The sequence below is a fragment of the Lycium barbarum genome, chromosome 12 (genome assembly GCF_019175385.1).
Source record: "Lycium barbarum isolate Lr01 chromosome 12, ASM1917538v2, whole genome shotgun sequence".
Lineage (NCBI taxonomy): Eukaryota > Viridiplantae > Streptophyta > Magnoliopsida > Solanales > Solanaceae > Lycium > Lycium barbarum.
This window is the reverse complement of record NC_083348.1, coordinates 104,398,276-104,420,840: the sequence shown is the minus strand read 5'-3', so window position 1 is coordinate 104,420,840 and position 22,565 is coordinate 104,398,276. Positions and strand designations below refer to the sequence as shown.

Sequence of the window (22,565 nt, the reverse complement as noted above, 5' to 3'; positions counted from 1 at the left end):
AAGGCATACATTTTAATTAATTGAAGGTATGCATTGAGTCATATATTATAGGGACAAATTCAAAATTTACCAATAACCGAGGGATCAAAATACTATTATTCCTTAGACTATAAATACTTAGTTATGATACAGTCCTTCTTAGTTCCCGCGTATGTAATTTTATGACTAGTTTCTGACTTTCTGTATTAATTTGGAGAGTTGTTTGTTTCCTCGACATAACGTATTAATGTCAAGTCATGCAATTATAAGTATCTCACTGCAACTCAACTCTCTTCCAAGTTGTCGACAAATATAGAAGCAAGTAGTAGCTAGCCTATAGTACTCACTTCAGTTCTTAACAAAAGCTTTTACAGCAACATAAATTTTTTGAGAAATCAACGTTCAGCATCTAAGTCGAACGTCTCCTCTCACCTGAAAATATATTCAAGCATTGTGTAAAAGTGATACTAACAACTCCAGTATCATAGTCTTTGGTATCGATATAAAAGTGTCATTATTAGGAGAGAAAAAAACACATATTAATGAGACGTAGCTATCGCTACAAAAAAGCATCCCCAAAACCCCCCAACTGTTTGCGTAGACAAACTTACTATAGAAAGAGCCATTAAAAGAATGATTTACACAATTAAAACCTACCACTTGTGAAGGGCTTGGAACAACCCTGTTCCGGGAGGCTACCCCATTTTAGGAGGCCTTCTTTTTTGTTTATTCTCGCGATCCAACTCATAGCAACGATCTGCAATTGCTCTGAGAAATGCAGGCTCTTGAAGCAGATTTCACAAGCATCGACGTCTTGTGATTTCCTCTCAGTATTTTCTCAGTTGACGTTTTTACAGCCTGCAGTTTTATGCTTTACCTTGGAATAATAGCTTTAAATTACTCCTCTTTCACCAAAGATAACACTGGAATCCCTTTGGTTGAAAAACTTGAACACTTCACTCGCAGCTCATCACCCACCTCAAAGTCCCTCTTTGCACCAGACTGCACCAAATAGGAAAAATTTCATTGAACTTGGAATTAGGATCTCCAGTTGAGATAAACAGGAGAAATTCTATTATGAACATCTAAAAGTGGTGCAATGCAAAATAAAACCTACTAGGACCATCATAATATTTACTACGGCTTTTGTGACTATCAGATGGTCAGACAGAGGTGGATAAAAGATTTAAACTTTATGGGTTCAAAATTTAAGGTTTTTAACTTTGAACCTATTCTATTTTAAAATAATGGGTTCGGACACTAATTGGTGCAGTTCTAATGAATTTTTACATATAGATTTATATTCTACGTCGAAAGTACCGGGTTCAAATGAACCCACTGCTATAAGGCTGGATATGCCTCTGCTTGCAGAGCAGAGCAACGACAAAATAAGAAAAGAATGGCAAATATTTTGGACCACCACTTGCAAATAAGGCGTTTCACATAAAGCAGACTTAACGTAGAAAGTTGAAAACAATAGAGAACCTTTGACACAGTAAAGTCAAACATACCTCAAAACGATACATTCCCCGAAGTCCACCACCCAAATCAAGCACCAAGCCAAGGGCGCGAATTTGATGCACTTTTGCTGTTACTTTCATACCAAGCTTTAGTTTATTAGCGCTCATAGGGGTCCCAGACGTAGCATCATCCTTATCACTTTCATCATCACTTATTAAGTCAAGAATGGCATCGTTGCCTCTTTTGGACATCTTAACATTTCTAGAAGAAAAACCAGATTCCGAAAGTGAGGACGATATCCTTGTCTTATCATATTTAGAAGCACTTTGAGATCCATTATCACCTTTTGAATTCAGACTACCACTTTTTTCCTCCTCATCGCACTCGGCTGCACTTCGGATTAGAACTGCTGGTGTAGCGGACTTCAATCTTGAATCATTTGTTTCGGGTCCCGCAGTAGAACCTTGTTTTTCTTGCTCATTGGATACATCCTCAATGGCAGTCCAAACATTGACCTCTTGCTTAGTAGGGAGAACGGGTTCATCAATAGAAATGCCCGTCTTGGATTTAGGGCTAGGCTGGGTGGCTTTTAGTGATAACTTAATATTACCACGAACGTCCTGTCCTATACACATTAAAGAAAGCTGCTGTCCCACAGATACCACATCTGAAACTCGGGACACCTAATAGTAAAAAGACACAAATTAATCACAAAACAATAACAAGGACAATATTAGCTATTTGACTTATGTTTGTAAAATAGCTTTACAAACTATAAATCTATGCATGACTTAACAATTTTTACATACCTTTGCTGAATGAAATAATTTGAGAGGAACCACGGAAAAAATCTATGCATGTCTTACATAATTCTAGTTAATTTCAAATTTTCAAAGAAAAAAAATTCACTTGCCCTTGAAAGCAATGATATACTAATCACAGAAGTCATGATTATTTCTGTAAATAGTCTCAAGCTCAATTTGCACGGTAGGGGTGAGCAATTGCAAATTAGTAAGGTAATATCAACTCTTGTAGAGTGGGCACTATGACTGAGCGAGTTAAAAAAAGCATTAAGTTTTAAACTGCTAAGATGCTTAGCATTATAAAGTTTTGATCCATCATCCATTAAATAGAAAGAGTTGTCATCACCCAAAATCAAAAGAAACATAAGTTCACTATGGTCCTTCACAAATAAATCCAACATTTTACAGGCTACTAGGTGGTTACAAGTACAACGTACTAATTTCGACCAAAATATCTGTAAACCAACAACACTTAACTTGTTTACTCATCCTTAACCCTACTGCACATACGAGTGCTAGAGAGAGAGGGAGGATGGAGGAGGGAGGAAAAAGAGAACTTACCGGTTCGTGTGACAATTCTGAAATATGTAAGAGGCCCTGTTGTCCACCATTAAACTCCACAAAGGCACCGTATTCTTTAACAGATACAACACTACCTTTATATACACCTCCAATCTCAATTTCACGCCCAATTATAAAATCAACCTGTCAGCAATAAATTACAAAAGATGAATTTGGTTGGTCAGAAACTTTTCAAGGATGGAGATAAGCCAAAGGAAAGTGAAAAACAAGGTATAGAAACACCTAGCAGTTGAGGAACTTTCACGACAAACCTTTTTAATACCTAATTCACCATTCTAACTGATCTGTTCTCCTTACTTCGGTTACATGATTGTGCTCAATCTCTAAGAAACAAGTTACATGCTAAAACAAGAGGCAGTTTTTCTCTAAATGGACAAACAGTGGGCCAAACAAATGCAATTGCCATCTAACTGAACGAATAGTAGGTCATCAGAGCAAGACTGAAGTCTTAAGCAGAACCTACGGCAAGTAAACAGAAGGCTAAAAGAAAATTACCTTCTCCAGTACTTTCTCCATCACTGACTGATTTTTTGCAACTATAGTAAGTGTTCCATCACCAACCGAGATCCGTGCACCTACATTATGAATCAGCCAGGAGAAATGAACTCAATCTTAGAAGCGACAAAGGAATTAGCTGGAGAAATTAAAAATGAAAGAACGCCATCACAAAATGTTTACATATGCAAATGCAGTGTGTGGACTGTATGGAATGAAAGGAATCAGAGGTGCTTTGAGAGCAAACAATGTGGTCTACAGAAGTTCAAGATGAATTGTCTAAGTCTTTTTTACTTTTGGTGTAAACAGGTAGTTTTAGTACAAACAGAAAATATTTTTGATGTTTTGGAATTACTGTAAGAGGAAGATCATGTAAGGAACAAGCTGTAAGATGTAACTTTTTTAAGAGGGGCTACACATTTGGATGTAGTATACCTGTGGATATAGATTAACTGTTACCATTGAAACTTAACAAGGCAAAGTGATAATATAGATAAGCAAAATGAAGTAAAGAAAAACTAATTCACATTCAGCACATTAAATGCCAAAATAAGTAATTCTGCAACAAGTTTTAAGGAAAGAAAATTCTACTTAAAAAGTCAAGCAGCTGTGAACATTAGAGCTACATCAATGCTCATAAGCAAGAGAGGGTGGAGTGAAAACATTACCAACCAACCTCACGACCCAAAGTGACCAGGTAAAACAGTAAAAGAAACAGATAACTCAAAATGCAAACTGTTGACTGCACCTGATTCATCTTCAATTTTCCTCCTCAAAGCGCCAACAGGACCAATGAGGCGACGAAGCGCTTCGTTGCTGTATTTTAACGTAACTGTATTTGAAATCAAAATATAAGCAAAGGAGACATGTCAAATGAAGCAGAACTAAAAAGTTTAGAGAAATCTAAGATCAATGATTAAAGGTACTTACCTAGCCGAGGAGAATATCTGTCATCCTGAATGCGTGGAGCACTTATCTCATGCTCCATATGCTCAAGGATTTGAAGCCTCCCCTTAAGTGCAGGATGTAGAGACTCACATATGATATCCAAAGGAATTCCAGCAGGTTTTATATCTAATTGTATTGCAGTTATTCCATTACGGGTACCAGCAATTTTAAAATCCATGTCACCCAGATGATCCTCCAGACCCTAGAAAGTTACTTATTCAAGTTAGCAGAACTCACATCAAATTTAGAGGAAGACAGAGACCAACCTTAGACAAAAGAAAATGCGTCCCAGAGAATCTAGTCATTTAGTCAGTCCATGACTATCTCTATAATGCAAGGGGTAAGGCTTCAACGAAAGCTTCCCCCGAGGATACAACATAAACCAATAAGTCAGAGGAAGAGCAGTAATGTAGACTACATAAATGTTGATGGTAAGTAAAGTTTTGAAGTTGATAACTCTGTTTAATTTTTTTTTTTTTTTTTTTTGATAACTCTGTTTACATGATTTGCAGTTTCCATGACATTAAGGTTTTATGAGCATATAGTTCTGGTATGAAGCAAAATGTATTCATGTAAGTGCAAGTAGCACATCGGCAGAAAGACAAGGTACAGACTGGGAGCTCCTAAAGTTGATGCATAAACAAACAAAACCAAGCTAGAACATGAAACTAATGGAGACACGCAACAGCGCACTCCATAATATAAGTTTATACCAAAACAAAGAAGAGCAGCATTTTTCTTAAATTTGGTGAAATCCTAGAGGAAATAAAAGGTCATAATGAAAAATCTAAAAGTTTCATATTACAATCATTAAGCATGCAAGAGAATATTGGTTGAATAGTAGATACATTTCTTATAGCCTAGGCCTTCAGTGACTGGATGATTTCGCAACTTTAAAGCACATTTTCAAGGTGACCAAAGAAATTGGTCTTACTCCAGTAGCCGGTATTTCATATGGAGCAATATTGAGTTACTATTTGAATTGCAAGTTACTAACAACAACATACGTTTCTCAAAAACAAAACAAAAAAAAAAAAAAAAACAACAACAACAACATACCCAGTGTAATCCCACAAAGTGGGGTCTGAGAGGGTAGAGGTACAGACCTTACCCCTACCTAGGAGGTAGAGAGGCTGTTTCTATAGAACGAATTGCAAGTTACTATCTTGACAAAAAGGTAATAAATCCTAACATCCATTTGACTACTGAACAAGGTCAATTTTACCACCTAGCTTACAGAATATTTACAAAATCTTATCTGTTTGTTTCTTCATCTCTTTGAGGACATTCATTAAATGATGCTTTCTTTTCCCTTTTGTTTGTCCCCTTTACTGAACTTCACAGAGCTAAGACAAACATGCCAAAAGATTGAAACAACAGTTCTCACCAGAATATCAGTTAATATACGATAATCCTTGATTTCACCAGTTGATCGGTCAACTTCAGTAATAAGCCCCACCGACAAACCTGCTACATGTTCTCTTAGTGGAATGCCAGCATCCATCAAAGCCATGCTGCCTGCAGCAACCAAATAAACAGCAAGCACAGTCATAGATCAGAGAAATCTGCTTTGAGATTTGTCCACTAAAAATTGTGAAAACGCCTGACTAACATTTGTCAGATTGAACAACCTTGAGATCAAGCAAATTGAGAAATTACCTCCACAGACGGTTGCCATTGATGTCGAGCCATCAGATGCCATGACTTCAGAATTTATCCGGACTGCGTATGGAAAATCATCTTCAGGAGGTAATACAGCAAGCAGAGCCTTTTCAGCAAGAGTGCCTGTAGAAGATTAAACACCAGTATCAAGAAAATGATTCACAAATTACCCTGGTGATGCTATCATAATACAAAAAAGTAGCATGAATATATATTTGATGAGCAACAGATTTATCATCAACTAGCTGCCCATCTTCACCAAGCAGATTAAATTGGGTGATTATAAACAAAATCAGAACTCTAACTATTAGATCTTTACCAATGCAAAAATGCCTATAAGTTAGCTATATGACAAGGCTCATCACATACGAGGCCACAAGAACTTGTGACCAAACAGTTAGATCGCCTTTTGAGTTAAGCATCATCAAAGCACAATTTCTGAAAGGAGGATAGTAAGGTGCATAAGTCTGCTCTTCACAGCTGCATTTTCATCCTTTGTTTACTTTTTGGAGTTCGTAGCAAATGAACAGAAAGATCAAGAAACCCAAAAGATGATCCAAGTGGAGAAAGGTTCAAAAAATAGAACCAGTTATACGAGATAATATAAATATTTATTAATCAGACATATAGAAATAACGCACGCAACCCTGCCCCCTACTTTAAGAGCTTGCACGAGAGAGAGAGAGAGAGAGAGAGAGAGAGAGAGAGAAATAGGATCTACTCTCTTTTTTCCTTTAACCGGTATTTGGTTTTACATGAAATAAGGAAAAGCAATGAAACAAGACAACTAAGGTTAGTGGGAAAAGGGAAGAGAGTAGATCATTAACATGTCTCTTCCCTCGTGGTCTTGTTTGTACAAAACGGCATGACCATTTCTACATATTGAGGTTGATTACAGCTGCAATTTGACATTCTAGTATTAAAGTCTATTTACAGCTTTCACTAACCTCAGGAGCAGACCATATTATAAACCTGCGAACCAAATAGCTTACCATGACCAACTTCACGCCTATTCAGACCAGTTCGCTTGCCAACTTCATTCGTACAAAACGGTGGAAAACTATAATGCAGCATGAAACGCTTGCTTGAAGGACCGACCAGCGAATCCAGACGTTGAGCATCCCCAGGGGCTCCAAGGGTAACAGTGCAAAGGACCTGTATAAACATCCCATACGAGAAAATGAATGGCAACAAGATTACATATTTGCATGTGATGATAACCCTAAATCATAGTACACCCTGTATTCTTCGTGAAAAATGAACGTACTAACCTGAGTATCCCCTCTTGAAAAGACTGCAGATCCATGCAATACAGGTAAATTACCAGCTTCACAGTACAAAGGCCGAACTTCGTCAAGACGCCTTCCATCCACTCTAACCCCTTCCGAAATGATCCTTCTGCGAACAACCTGATGTTGTCAGAAACTTGAGGAGGTTACCGTCACGAAGTGATAGTCAGAACCTTAGTTTAGGATGTAAAAAGAAGCCCAAACAAATATTCCTCAAAATGCAGTAACTGAAGATTGAATTCTTTATTTAGAATATGTCGATGTTCGCTAATGGACTTATAATTCCAAAACACATGCAACCTACTATTAACCTATTATGAGGGAAATACACACTAGTTTTAAAAAGATCATATGCATAACCTAGAAGGCCAATCATTGACCATGTGTTCCTCTGCAATCAACAAAAGGAAAAGAAGAATCAAAATTCTGCTGTCCTTTGATGATGTATAATAAAATCTCAAAACCGGAAGCACAAAAGATAAACTTCAGCATCTACAAGCATACCTGCTTCCTCACTGTATCAACTGTCTTTGGTAGAATTTTTAGGCCTTCATCATCACCTTCTTCCTCAAGGACTCTTTTAACGTCCTGTGTGATTTTTTCTAAAGCTTCTCCACGCTCAAACTGAGTTAGAATGGAAAACAAAGTATTAATGAGATGGAAAGAAGGTCCCTTCTGTCTTTATCAATAGACTATATAACATGAATAGTGAAAAACAGTTAAGTCCCCAAATTCATCTTGCACTAAGAAAATACGAACCTTTCCATAAGTAGGGTCTGTAAAAACAGCTTCTATAGGTTCTTTGGCCAAATTCTGAATTTTCTCAAATGTTTTTTCGGATACCATAGACAGCTTATACTCTTTCTTCTGCTTACCAGCTTTAGCTGCGAGTCTAATTTGAGGGTCAAGATACTTAACAGCCTGACTATTCAAAAATCAACATTAGTTGTTTGAAGTAGCGGTGCAGTAATGACAAATTGATAGCCAGAAATATCTCACCTCTGGATGAGCAAGTCTCAAAGCAGCTTCCAAATCCTTTTCAGAAATTTCACGAGCTTGGACGTCTATCATCAAAGTTTTATCCCTCGTACATGCATATACCAAGTTAAGATCACTGATGCTAAGCTGCATGACATCCAACATGAAGACTTTAATCAAGGGGAGGACCACAACTACTGTTGAGCATAATTGGCATCAAAGTCAGCAATTAGCATAACGGATATTAGTGGTTGGAGTTGAAGTGGCTTTTTGTTTTATTATCTTAATATGTCGTTCTTCCTAATACTATGTAAGAGAAGTGCTTTGCCTAGTATGCAAATTCTTCGAAAAAGCTTTAGGTTGTAATAGAGAAGCTACAACCTCTGCATGAGACCCAAAGCTCCAAATTCTTACACTTAGTTCAACCATCTGCCATTAGAGTGTAAACATGTACGGCACCTAAGGATGTGTCCTAACTGTCAAAGAAGTTGGAATAGACTATGGGAGACCAGAGTTCATATCCAGGCATCCAGCACATGTAAAAAGACACTAGGTGATTTCTTCCGATCTGTCAAAGCAGTTACCTGGTACCTTTCTTTTTTTTTTTCTGATAAGGTTACTCGGAACCTATAATGGGAGGTAACAGGTACCGATGAATTAGTCAAGGTGCATTGACCTACACACCACCAATATATCTTTTGAAGAAAAAAAAACTTATGTGTGTTATCATGCTTGTTTTTTTATAGTTATGTGTGTTATCATGCTTGTTCCCTATAACAAGCATGTGATAATCACACGAGGCACCTCAGTATGGTAGTCGCTCTCTTTTCTCCTTTTATATGACTTCAAAAGTCATGTTGCTTTTTTTTTGTTTTTTAATGATTGAGAAATTCGTCTGGAGTCAACCCTTAAGACCAACTACAGCCTTCGAAACTAAGGGATAATGGCCCGGCCCCTCTACCCTTCTCCACTAAATACCACACTTAGTTCGCATGGCACGGGACTGAACCTGTGACCTAAGTAACAAGTCCCTCAACCTTTGCCCCTTGAAGCTTCTCTTACATGGAAAATGTAAATATCCAGAAAATCCGTGTTTCTCCACTTGGTTTCGCCTTCAGCAGGGGTGAACGTTAACACTATATCCATGTTTATGCAACTGAGATCTTCGCTGCTAAAGTTATAAAGCGATTTGTTTAAGCTATGTCACACGCCAGGATATCAAGGTTAACTGAAGGTAACATAATTTTTACTCCTGATACAAACTGTTTTCAAAATCTCTGTCAACTTGGCCCATACGCTAAAAATTTTCAGACTTTTCCTAAAAAAGACAAAAAGAACAACAACATACACAGTGTAATCCCACAAGTGGAGTCTGGTGAGGGTAGAGTGTACGCAGACCTTACCCCTACCATGGGAGGTAGAGAGGTTGTTTCCGATAGACCCTCGGCACAGAATATTTTTCCTAAAAAAGAAATTCATGCTAAAGTTGAAACCTTAAGTTCTCATGATGTCAAAGTCGTAACCGCCACCAGAATGAAAGTCGCCTTGATGAAATCGGAAAAGTCTTAATGTAATAAATTTATCCTGGGGATGCCAGCTAATATAAGATATTACCTCATCCATGCTTGGATTTACAACAAATTGACCAGAAATTCTTCCAATACGTATTACTCCAATTGGCCCGCCCCAAGGAATATCTGACAACATTAGAGCAGCGGATGATGCATTTGCTGCCATTATATCTGGATCTTGTTTCCCGTCAGAAGAAAGCACACTTGCCATTATCTTGGGAGGAAAAAGAAAAAGTAATGAGAGACAGAGAAGCTTATAGCCCTCAATGAGTTCAAACAAACTATTACTAGCAATTTTACTGCAATAACAAGACACCAGCTTACCTGCACCTCGTGGTAAAATCCAGATGGAAAAAGTGGTCTTATGGGTCGATCAATAAGACGACCACATAAAAGTTCACGTTCTTTTGGAGCACCCTCTCTCCTCATGTATGTTGTCGGAATAACACCTTGAGCAAATTGTTTCTCTTGGTAATCAACCTAAGAGAAGCAAAACATTATCAGAACTCAATGAACAAAAGCTCACAACACTTATTTACAAGCAAAATAAATAGGAAAATGGAGACAGTACAAAAGGCATGGGAGAGAAGGAAAACGAGAAAAAGGGAAACATGGTCTAATCTGCTCCAAGACGTTGAGTCATAAATAGTACTCCATATAATGTGCAACACCAATTATTATCAATCCATAAGCCACTCTATTGTAATTTGACCTCCTACTGCCATTTGTATTGCCACATATTTCACTTCTCCAACATTACATGAAAGCAGCAGAAACTCCTATGTCTTTTTGTCTGTACTATCAAGCTTGCTGCTTTAACTTTCATTAGGTGAAACACCAAAATGCTACATACCAAAATCTCGAAAGAAAATGTCGGATATCTTGCCCCTATGTTAGAGCTTGATGTCAATTCTATGAAAGCTAGAGCAATAATGCAGATTGAGGGTGTGTTTGGTATGACGGAAAATGTTTTTTCTTTTTTCCCTTGTTTGGTTGCACTAAATATCTTGGAAAAAGTTCTATGGAAAAAGATTTCCTCAAAATAGGAGAAAATGTTTTCCTTGAAAACACACCAACGCATCCCCCAAGTCACCCCCCACACCTACCCCCGCTACCTCCTCCCCCCCCCCCCAAACCTTACCAGAAGTTGCGCGCAAAATTCAAAAACCTCGTAATGTTTGCTCTGAATATATGCAAATGCTCTTAAAATAACATTTTCTAACTTAAAAATGAGTAGAAAAAACACTTATTTCCCAAAAAAATATTAACTTGGAAAACATTTTCCATCATACCAAACACACCCTGAAGTTATGAAAAGTAAACCAGTTCAAAGAATCAAGAAGACTTCTGCAGGTTCACTTTCTTCAAGCAAATATCTTCATTTTATCTATAAGTCTGCCTTTTAACTTTTTTTTTTTTTTACATGATGTTGCATGCAAGGTAAGGCTGCATACAATAGACCTATGATCCGGCCCTTCCCCGGACCCCGCGCATAGCGGGAGCTTAGTGCACCGGGCTGCCATGATGTTGCATATTCAGAGCCTTCATGTGAGCAGTATTTATTAAAAGAAAAAAGGAATTCAGAAATGTGGTGAACTACATACTGTAAGTGGCAAAAAATCACGAACTGCATCGCCTTTAGATGAAGCAACAGTAGACAAAACCTTAGTCTCTTCCATTGCTAAAATTACAGAGCCATTAGCAAACCTCGCAATCTTTCCAGTTTCTAAACTAATTTTGCGTGATCCAATTTCAAATTCCTCAGTAAATGTTTCTAGAAACTTCTTTCCAGCTACAGGTGTATCTGTATCAGCGAGTGATGGTGACGTGGACGAAGCAAATCCAAGACGACCACTACAGATTGTACGGAAACCAAATCTTGGCCATGTGAGAACGTAAGGTATGTTACAGAGAAGTGGATTTACTTTGTTTCTTACAGACGCCATTATTATTAGAGAGTGAAAGGGACAAATGGGAAGTGAAAAAGGTTTTGTAGGGTTTAAGGTTTTTTCCTGTAGTTGTAGTCACTGTAGGAGGCTTGGGGTTTTAGGGAACTCTATGAACCGGTGAAAACCACCGGTCTAATAACCCCAATTGTGACAAATTGGGAGTGGCCTTTTCAATAAAACTAGTAAAATTAGAAGGAAAAAAAAAAATATGCTACAAAAGTCTCTAGAGCGTATAAAATTTGACTGAGTATTATTTAATTTCGGATTTCCTAGTCGTTTTTATTTTTATATAATTAATACCAACATTATTAATTATATGAGTAATGTCGGTATTAATTATATATAAAATAAAAATGACTAGGAAATTCGAAATTAAATAATACTCAGTCAAATTTTATAATTTTAGGAAAAAGTGACAAATTTGCTCCTATACTATATAAATGTCCGTTTGAATTAACTAAGTGTGAATAGCTGATAAGTTTTAAGTAATTTTTTTTTTTTTGGCATAAGCTTTAAGAGTTGAAAAGCATTTTAAAATGACGAAAGGCTCAAATATGTCATCCAACTATCAGAAATTGCTCATTTATGCTACTCGTCAATAGTTTGGCTCATTTATGCATCGAACTATAGGAAATGACTCATTTATGCCATCGAATAATAGAGAATGACTCATTTATGTCACTCATTAATAGTTTGACTCATTTATGTCATCGCTTGTTATCAAAATGACTCATCCATGCCATATTTCATTAGGCAAAAGTCATAGATAGCCCCCTAAACTTTGCCACATTTTCCTCATGACTAATTAAACCTAAACTTGTTCCAATTTGATACCTAAACTACTCTGAATTTGTACTACATAAGCATTTTTTTGACAATCAGGAAAAAATATAAAGAGAGTGTAGTCCACTCGCAATGACGTGGCAAACAGACTAATTAAAAGGTGACATGTGGCATGGGGTCCAAAAGAATTGGGCAACCCATCACTTTAAAAAAAATCAATGAAGAAACCCAACCCAACCCATCACTTTAAGAATGGACACGTGGCAACTTTTATTAAGAAACCCAACCAACCACTTAAAAAACCTGTACCCAACCCAAAACCCAACACCGGTCCGACCAATTTCCCTCTTAATTTTTCACCCACCACCCTCTACTGCCACACACCACCTTCTAGTTCATTCTCCTATTCACCACCGTGTTCCTCCATAAAACCATCACGAAAGCACCATGTTTTTTCATTGAACAACCACGAATCACCCTTAAAGTGCAATTGTCGAATACTGGAGATTTTGCACGCCCATGTACAACTCCGTTAATAAACCAACAAAAATGAGGAAACGCCATTAGAGGGGAGTGGGGAATTCAGCTACTGCCATGGTGCTGCAAACTTTTTAGCCCGAATTAAAAACTCCCATCAGCAAAAATGGAGAAAATCTAATGCTCAACTACCATTCTCCTATCCGTCACTGTTTGTTGCTACACATGAACAATGCGTTTTCTAACTGGGTTTTGCCCAATTTCCAACTGGGTGTCTCTAAATTTGATCAAATTCCATTTTTTCAACTGGGTTTTGCTTAATTTCCAACTAGGGGTCTCTCAGTTTGAACAGAGTTTCCATTTTCCTAAGTGGGTTTTGCTCAATTTTCAACTGGGTCTCTCTCAATTTGATCAAAAATTCCATTTTCTCAATTGGATTTTGCAGAATTTCCAACTGGGTCACAGTCAATTTGATCAAAAATCCTATTTTCCCAACTGAGTATCTCTAGATTTGACCCTAAAAAAAAAAAAAAAAACTCTCGTTTCTCTTCCATACAACGAACCCATTAATTGAATGCATGTGGGAAGAATATCAGTTTATGGTTTTTTTTTTATGGATTTTTTGATTTAAAGAAGAAGAAATTGGGTGTCTTTATTCTTGATGTAAGGAATTTGTGGGTTTCTAAAGTTGAGAGAGTGAAAAGGAGAAGAGAGACACCAATGGAATCACCCTTAAAAGTTGTTCTACCACCAAAGTTTGAGGCTTCACCAATGAAAAAATAGATGCGGATGATGATGAGTTCCACCACCGTCGCACAATGGCGATAGCACGAAATCATGGTAACGAGGGAGGGTGTGGTTCGGTTTTCATTGGTTGCGGTTCCACCACCAACGCCGACCACCGTCCTTATCCCTTTCTATTGGCCGGAAATAGAAACCATCGTGTTTTAATTTGGAATAGGATGGAACGGGTTTTGGGTCGGGTATGATTTTTTTTTAAAGTGATGGGTTAGGTTGGGCAGCCCAATGAAGAAGAAGACCAAAAAAAAAAGGAAAATTGGGCAAAAAAAGCCTCTCACGCGCTTGTGATGTGTGCATTACACACATTTTGCCATGTCAGCAAAAAGTATTCAATAGGTATAAATTTGAAGTAGCTTAGGTATCAAATTGGAACAAGCTTAGATTTAGGTAGCCATGAGGAAAATGTGGCAAAGTTTAGGGGGCTATCTATGACTTTTGTCATTTCATTAAAGCTGGTTTTACAATACCATATATGACACGTGGCATCCAACTAGATTATCGTTTTTGGTGGGTAAGGTGTATGGGTCGGATTTTTTATTAGTTTGGTATTTAAAATTGGGCTGGTTTAATTAAACGACATAGACCTCTAATTGGAGGCCACGTGTCATATCTGGTATTATAAAACCAATGTTAATGAAAAATGGCATGGATGAGTCATTTTGGTAACGGGCGATGCCATAAATGAGTCAAACTATTGATGAGTGGCATAAATGAGTCATTTCCTATAATTTGATGGCATAAATGAGTCATTTCCTATAGTTCGATGACATAAATGAGCCAACTATTGACGAGTGACATAAATGAGCCATTTCCAATAGTTAGATGACATATTTGAGCCTTTTCCGTTGATTTTATAAATAAATAGTTACTTGTTTTGATAGAAATGCTGAAACTGCTAACAAGCAATTAATGTGCTTTGGTTAAAAAAAATGTTGATAAGCTATTCTTTTGTTATAATGATTAAAATAGGTTTAATTTCTTTGCAAAGTATTTTAAATTAAAAGTGTCTCCGTAAAGAAAAGGAGGAACAACGGATACAAAGTGAAGAAAAATATTTTAAATTAAAAAGTATCTTTGTAAGGAAAAGCATGAACGACTGATACAAAGTGAAGAAAAACGTTAGGAATTTTGTTTTGGGAAAGATAATTTGATGATTAGAAATTAATGATAAATAGTAAAATATTTGTTCAAATCAAAAGTGATTAAAAATAAAAAATCATAAGCTGGGATGATCAACTTATGATTTTTAACTACTTTTGACTTATAAACACTTGTTTATATATTTTGGTGTTTACCAAACATAAGCTAAAAGTTATAGTAAAAGTTAGAGGGGTAAACTTGAACAAGTTTTACCTATTCTTTTGACACGTAAAATCCAATCATTTCGTTTTGCTATAACTAAAATAAATACAAGACTATTTACTAAGGCATGAATATGAATGAACTCAAAGTATAATAGAAAATGAAATAATTCAATTCAGGATAATACAGGGATAAATTGGCCATTTATCCTCATTTTTCATAAATCAATCCCTCCCGAGCCTCCAACAAAAGTGTGTAAGGATGCCACTTGAATCATGATGATTTTAAGTTGAAGTTTTGTTTGGACATGCAATTTGATTTTTTTAAGTTGTATTTTTTCTTTTAGACACGAAAAACCCCACAAGCTGTGAAAACCATTAAAACTTTCTCAACTCTTATACAATTTTACCAAGTGAGCAAGTCATAATTCATAATAAAATTAATAAGCCACTAGAAGGCCTTTCTAAAAAACACAACATCTATTGATCAAACTTTAGTTCAATAAAATGAAAAATTGAACATGAGTTGTAGTCTAACTACTCTGTGATAATCCTCCCACATGATTCGTAAGAGTAAATTTGTTATAAATATACTACCAACTTATAAATCTTTTAATATTTGATATAAATAGTTGGTAAATATATATATATATATATATATATATATATATATATATATTTATAAAATATAAATTTATGGGTCAATTTTTACATTTAAAAAATGTGAAATTATGACTTGCCTTTTTGGATGACTACATGTCCAAACCCTACTAAGAGCCTGTTTGGATGGGCTTATGCCTATAAGCTGTTTGCAGCTTATAAACTAAAAAAAATAAGTTGGGGTAGTCTAACTTATTTTTTTTGGCAGCTTATAAGCTGCTTTAGATAAGTTAAGTTAAATAGACCCAATTATTTTTTTGAGCTTATTTTAAGCACAAAATGACTTTAAGTTGGCCAGCCAAACACTTATAAGCCAATCCAAACGGGCTCTAAATACAAATGGAAAGAAAAGAAGATCACTTGGTGGTGGAAAATTCCAAACGAGTATTAAAAAGGAAAGAAAATAAAAAGCAAGCGTCGAGGCTAATCGTGCTCGGCGGACACACACAAACTGATTAAACCCAAACACAAAAAAGTGTTATGCTCAAACTTCGTTGTTCCGCCATGGCCGGCGTTGCTTCTTTTATCTCATCTTCATCCGCTTCAGCATCTTCCATAGCTACCAAAAAGCTCTATTCTCAAGTCAAATCCAATCGGCAGCTCTTCAGTAGCAGAGTATCACTCACAAGTCGAATCCCCAATGCCTCCATTCGATGCTTCGCTTCAACAGCTTCATCCAAAATCCGTGTTCAAAATCCCATCGTTGAAATGGACGGTAATTTTACTGCAGTTAAAAAGCACATCTGTAATTATTCATTCACTAACTCTGTTTTTTTTTCTTTATTTTTTTTGGTAGGTGATGAAATGACTAGGGTTATATGGAAAATGATCAAAGACAAGGTATAGTTATTGCTAGCTTTTTTTAATATACTCCCTCTGTTACAAAATACTTGTCTATGTTTCATTTTCCAGAGTCAAACTACATGAACTTTGACCTATATGTTTTCCACCATATTGATATGACAAGTATTGCAACATATAACTATTTCGTATAGTTTTTGAATATATGTATTGTAGTTTTAAAATATTGAACTAATCTGATCCAATTTAGCTTCGAAAATTAATCAAATTGACTCTCGAGAAGCGAAACATGACAACTAATATGGGATGGAGGGGGTATATTTTAATTTTGTTTTGTCAATTTTCTATCTCTTTCTTATTCTGTTTCTAAGGTTTATCTTTTAACCTTTTTTTTTTTCATCATCTGATGGCAGCTAATATATCCGTATCTAGAGTTGGATACAAAGTATTACGATTTAGGTATATTGAACCGTGATGCCACTGACGACCAAGTTACTGTTGAAAGTGCTGAGGCAACTCTGAAGTAAGTTCAATTCATTGTTGTTTTTACTTCCCTCCTTATGTTTCACACTGAAAAATTCACTGCTATAGGTGATCAAATTTTGTTTTTTCTCCTTCAGAATTGACAACTTATAATTTATGAAAACCGTCAGTTGAAGTAGATTAATGTATTGGTTTGAGAAGTTATCTATCTTTATCTTGTTGCTTTTGTTGTAGTTGCAAATGCTTCTGTATTTCACACCAAAGCTCGTTGTAGTCAAATTGCTCAAAACATTATAGTTCCAATTGGTTTGTACTCTTTGATTGTGCAGGTACAATGTTGCTGTGAAATGCGCTACTATAACACCTGGTCAGTTGTCTTTTTTTCGTCTTCCGGTTTTAGATATGCTTTTAAGAATGTTTAAAGGAGAGGAAATATCTGCAAAATATTTAAATAAAAAGGCTCATGCTTTACTTCAAGTGTTTCATTTGAATGATAGTTTTCCAATTCACTTATGTCTCTCTCAAGGATTTTTCAGAGTACATGAGATTACGTGGAAGGTCGGCAAATTGCACTACAACACTTTCTAATTCACCTACTGTTGATGTTTCAGATGAGACCAGAGTCAAGGAATTTGGGCTGAAGTCTATGTGGAAAAGCCCCAATGGCACGATCAGAAACATTTTAAACGGTGTGCATGCAATTCAATTTTTTAGTACTGCAATGACAATATATATGATGTGCATCCATCATAATATGATAGTGTTTTTCTCTTAATGAGCATCTTATTAATGCAGCAAGGAAACCTTTCCTCATCTATAGATGTTATTATGTTAATCTCATAAAAAGGTCTTCACCTTCATTTTACCCTGTTTTCTTATTTGTTAGGAGTATTTCAGAAGTAGCTGGTTCCCGTTCAAGCTTCTTCTTGTAAAAAGTAGAAACAAATAAATAGATGCGATACTTTTCTAAGTTCATTTTCCTCAGTTGCTAGAAAGATGACACTTTCTGCCTTCAGGTACTGTTTTCCGGGAGCCTATTCTATGCACGAACATTCCCAGGATTGTTCCTGGTAACATTTTCTTGATCTACTTTGTGGTATAAGTCCAATATCATCAGTCTCTTCAGTACTTAACTTCTGAGATCTGCAGGCTGGAAGAAACCCATTTGTATTGGTAGACATGCTTTTGGGGATCAGTATCGTGCCACAGATGCAATTATTAATGGACCCGGAAAGCTCAAAATGGTTTTTGGTGAGCTAATTGATTTCTGTCTGTATTTATTTCATGAGGCAAAACGTACACATGCAAAGCATATTCATGCTAATACTCATTTTCCTTTTTTTTTTTTTTTTGTTTTCAGTGCCAGAAAATGGGGAAGCCCCTATGGAACTGGATGTTTATGATTTTAAAGGTCCGGGTATTGCACTTGCCATGTACAATGTTGACCAGGTTCTTCTTCACTATGCTTGGATAAATGATTATGTTATTTCACTTTCAAGCCTTTTCCTCTCTCTTGTATACTTATTCTTTTTCTTTGGTGAAATTTGCTAGTCAATTCGAGCGTTTGCTGAATCATCAATGTCAATGGCATTTTCAAAGAAATGGCCTCTTTACTTGAGTACAAAAAATACAATTTTAAAGAAATATGATGGAAGGTATCCTTCAATTTATGCTGGTCTAATCATATCCCTTCCAGCCCTCAGAAAATTTCCCCCTCTTCCAATTGAAAGGGGATACTGCTTTGAATCTTCAAGAAATATTTTTTAAGAGTTTAGATGAATTATTCATATGATTGTGTCAGGTTTAAGGACATTTTTCAAGAGGTATACGAAGAGAAGTGGAAGCAACAGTTTGAGGAACACTCGATATGGTTGGTTTTTTATTAGGTTGATGAGCATTTTTTGTAGTTTATTTCTGGAAAATTGTGGCATTATTGGTCAAACACTGTCACCGGTATATAGGTATGAACATAGACTGATAGATGACATGGTAGCTTATGCAATGAAAAGTGAGGGTGGATATGTTTGGGCATGCAAGAACTATGATGGAGATGTCCAAAGTGATCTGCTCGCTCAAGGTGATCCTGATGATTGTACTCTGTGACTTCATTCTGTTCTTCTGAAATTCATGTCTTAGTTGAAGATTTTGATTTGGCGTGAGGATACAGTTACCATATAAACTAGTTAGAGTCTAACTAAGTCTGTCTTGGTTTATGTAGGATTTGGTTCTCTGGGCCTCATGACTTCTGTATTGGTTGGTATCTTCCTGTTAAGCTTTCTTTATATCATATCACACCCATTGGTCTTCTGTATAACATAATGTATCTACTCTGCAGTTATCTTCTGATGGCAAGACATTAGAAGCTGAAGCAGCTCACGGCACAGTAACCAGACATTTTCGGCTGCATCAAAAGGGTCAAGAAACTAGTACAAACAGTGTTGCTTCTATTTTTGCATGGACAAGGGGACTTGGACATAGGTGAGTTGCTGCTATTCCCTAACCCCTTGTTGCTTTTACTAATTGTAAAATTTTGGTCATTGATACTTGGGACATCCCTCTGTCCCCCCGCTCTCTACACAGATGCGCGCACACACTCTAGAGTGCTCTCCTCTTCTTTCCTGAATTTCTTGGGGTTGGGTGAGGTTGCATGTCTACCTCAACAATAATACATTTGCTTGCCCCATCATGTGACTATTACTAAGAGTAGGTCGAATGATGAACTTATTGCCTCGCTTGATTTCATGTTGGCACTATAATTTGAGAGGCAAAATGGATTCCGTATGAAGTTTGTGTTACTCCTGTGTCCCATATCGTGGGTCATGGTTACTTCTTTCCACATATAAAGAAAAGTTAAAAGTTATTCCGGCTCTCCATTTTTGCTCCTCATAAATGAAAGAACTCTCCCTTGCGCAAGAAGTATACCAGAAAAGTTTGTGTTTGAGGGACGTTGAGGAATAAAAAGGCCTATTGTTGTTATGGTGACACGATTTGGTCACTCCAAAAGCAAACTCAAAACTGGTTATATTTTACTTTTAGGGAAGTGGACATTATCTGATTTGGCAGAAAAAATAAAGGTGGCTTTCGCCTTTTAATTCCTTACGCATGAGATGGCATTTCAAGGAGGAAGATCTTAGTTTCTTCAAATGAGATCCTTGTGGGGAGCTGTGTTGCTTCTTAGCAATGATTCTCAGCTTTAGATGCACCACTCAATTATATTTCCTCGTCAATTTTTATGGTATCCTGATTTCAATGGATCTGTGTCTCAATGCCTGAAAATACACACTATTCTCTCTGCAGGGCCCAGCTTGATGGGAACCAAAAGTTGTTGGACTTTGTTCACACACTGGAAGCTTCTTGCATTGGGACAATAGAGTCCGGGAAGATGACTAAGGATTTAGCTATATTAGCTCATGGACCCAAGTAAGTGATGGTTTCCGTTTTCAGTGTCATCTGCACAGAATATATAGTCCTGCTCTTGTTCTTTACTCCACACTTGGAATTTCTGATATCTCCTCCAACTGATCATAAACCTTCACCCTATTCCTGGGTACGGAAAGGACGGGGTCGTCCTTTTGGTATTTGGTACTCAAAAATATTTCATGGAAATGAGATTATTCTGGACAGGGACTTATTATGTGAACAATAAATTCTACTTGATTAAAATAAAATATGTGAACAATAGATTCTATAGCCTAAGGCCTCATTTGTTTTCATTAAGATTAAGACGTCTGAATTTGAATTTGAATGCACATCTGAATGATTAAGATGTTGTGTCTAGATGTGAACACTAAATGATTAAGATGGTTTGTTTTTCAACATCTGAATGTGCGTAATGTATTTATTTAAAGATAATAAATATATACAATTCAAATAAAAAAGTAACTAAATATTAAAAAATAAATATATATCTAATAATTGAAATTATTAATTGATAAAAAATGAAATATTTATGTTCGCTAATGATTGCGGAGATGCTTTGTAGTGGTGGTGATGGTGATGGTGATAGTTGTGATGATCGAGATGCTTTGTAGGGGGGTTAGGAGGGTGAGGGTGGTAGTTGTTGACAGTGGTGGTGGGGGGTTGGGTGGAGGTGATGAGTTGGTGGGGTGATAGGGTGGGGTTGGAGGGGTGGAGAGTGGGGGTTGGGAGGGTGAGGGTGGTGGTGGTTGACAGTAGTGATTGGGGTGGTTGTGATGGCAGAGGTGGTTAGTGGTGGTGGTGGGGTGGAGAGTGGACGAGTGGTGGGGTGGATGGTGGGGCTTGGAATGTTGAGGGTGGTGGGAAGGGTGAGGTTGGAGGGGGTTGTTGGCGTGGGGGTGGAGCCCGTGGTAAAAATTATCCATACAAATATAGCTCTCAACGATAATAAGACTTTTTTCAAGATCTTAATGATTAAGACCTATTCAGATTAAATAAATGGTTAGATCTTAATGTAAATAAATGCACTTGATGGCCCAAGGTCTGAATCATTCAAATTCAGACCTTCGTTGCAAACAAATGAGGCCCAAGTCACCTTGAGCAGTTCTATGAAGAAGTTTTTACCTTGTTACTGATAATTTTTTTTTATGAAAAATGTTTTTGACATTAAGAGTTGATTCAGTTAGCAAAATAAACCAAATGAAGAGGCGTTAACATGAATAGTCTGTGACTTTTCTCTCAATTATAGTGAAACTGAATTTCTGAGTAATTATACGCGTGCAGGGTATCAAGGGAATTCTACTTGAACACTGAAGAATTTATTGATGCTGTAGCACAGAAACTTAAAGTGAAGCTTCATGCCACCACACCTGCTTAAATTATCACGGATTTTGTGTGGTCATGAGAAGTGAGAACACAGAATATGTATGAGCTGAAGGAGATAATGAGCAGCAAATCATCACGGATCTTTTTGCTTCCTAACCATAACCTTCACTGTGAACATAACTCTACGCACTGCCCATTGACATTCTTTACTCTAGTTTTTGTAATCGTTCGGATAGGAAATAACAGGTATTCAAAGGGTCCATGCTTACTGCTCCTCAATGGGCCGTGTATATCATCTCGTTTGAATTGGGATCCTTAAATAAAAATCCATTTTTCGAGTCCATCTGTCAGCATTATGTCAGTGGTGGGGGTGCTCCCAGATGTACTTGGTTACTATTGCAAAAATCAGGCAAGTCTCAGCAAGGAGGCATAGCTACTCTTTTTTTTTTTTTTTCGTTGTATTCATTTTTTTTCCAGCTGTATACATTTTTTTCGTTGTATTCATGAATACAACGATTTTTTTTTCTTTTTACACTGTATTCATGAAAATGACTATCTGTATTCATAAACAGGCTCGTTGTATTCATGAATACAACGAGTAAAACTGAATACATAAAAACATAGATACTCCAAAAATTAACAAATACACCCTAAAAAATATGAATACAATCTAAAATATTAACAAAAAAAGCTCAAAAGAGTGAATACAATCGTCTTATTCATGAATACAACAACACCAACCACTAGTTTTGGCAAGATCTGCTGGAAATTTCACAATGACGACGGTTATGCTAATAAG

General features: G+C 36.6%; 2 protein-coding genes across 2 annotated transcripts; one reads left to right on the top strand and one right to left on the bottom strand.

The window, feature by feature from the left end:
- Positions 1 to 253: 253 nt before the first annotated feature.
- Positions 254 to 11,863, bottom strand: LOC132621839 (polyribonucleotide nucleotidyltransferase 2, mitochondrial). The gene is made up of 16 exons (XM_060336291.1): positions 11,373 to 11,863; positions 10,093 to 10,248; positions 9,812 to 9,982; positions 8,219 to 8,344; positions 7,979 to 8,140; positions 7,724 to 7,843; positions 7,202 to 7,339; positions 6,923 to 7,085; positions 5,928 to 6,053; positions 5,656 to 5,786; positions 4,251 to 4,470; positions 4,069 to 4,152; positions 3,321 to 3,400; positions 2,805 to 2,948; positions 1,491 to 2,123; positions 254 to 981 (listed from the first exon to the last, which is right to left on the bottom strand). Exons 1-16 carry the CDS (start codon positions 11,712 to 11,714, stop codon positions 877 to 879), a joined length of 2,901 nt encoding a protein of 966 aa, XP_060192274.1. The 5' UTR covers positions 11,715 to 11,863; the 3' UTR covers positions 254 to 876.
- A 4,231-nt stretch (positions 11,864 to 16,094) lies between these two features.
- LOC132622012 (isocitrate dehydrogenase [NADP]) lies at positions 16,095 to 22,109 on the top strand. Its single transcript, XM_060336519.1, has 15 exons — positions 16,095 to 16,454; positions 16,536 to 16,579; positions 16,954 to 17,063; positions 17,353 to 17,390; positions 17,635 to 17,712; positions 18,040 to 18,093; positions 18,173 to 18,274; positions 18,384 to 18,472; positions 18,575 to 18,678; positions 18,825 to 18,893; positions 18,985 to 19,100; positions 19,242 to 19,276; positions 19,359 to 19,501; positions 20,321 to 20,443; positions 21,725 to 22,109. The coding sequence occupies exons 1-15, from the start codon at positions 16,220 to 16,222 to the stop codon at positions 21,816 to 21,818; spliced, it is 1,434 nt and encodes a 477-aa protein (XP_060192502.1). The 5' UTR covers positions 16,095 to 16,219; the 3' UTR covers positions 21,819 to 22,109.
- The last annotated feature ends 456 nt before the right edge of the window (positions 22,110 to 22,565 follow it).

Coding starts and splice junctions, on each gene's coding strand:
- LOC132621839 (XM_060336291.1), bottom strand. CDS start 11,714: ATGGCGTCTGTAAGAAACAAAGTAAATCCACTTCTCTGTAACATACCT. Junction 8,141..8,218: donor TGAGACTTGCTCATCCAGAG/GTGAGATATTTC, acceptor TTGAATAGTCAG/GCTGTTAAGTATCTTGACCC. Junction 7,340..7,723: donor TTGATACAGTGAGGAAGCAG/GTATGCTTGTAG, acceptor TGACAACATCAG/GTTGTTCGCAGAAGGATCAT.
- LOC132622012 (XM_060336519.1), top strand. CDS start 16,220: ATGCTCAAACTTCGTTGTTCCGCCATGGCCGGCGTTGCTTCTTTTATC. Junction 18,094..18,172: donor CATTCCCAGGATTGTTCCTG/GTAACATTTTCT, acceptor TGAGATCTGCAG/GCTGGAAGAAACCCATTTGT. Junction 20,444..21,724: donor ATATTAGCTCATGGACCCAA/GTAAGTGATGGT, acceptor ATACGCGTGCAG/GGTATCAAGGGAATTCTACT.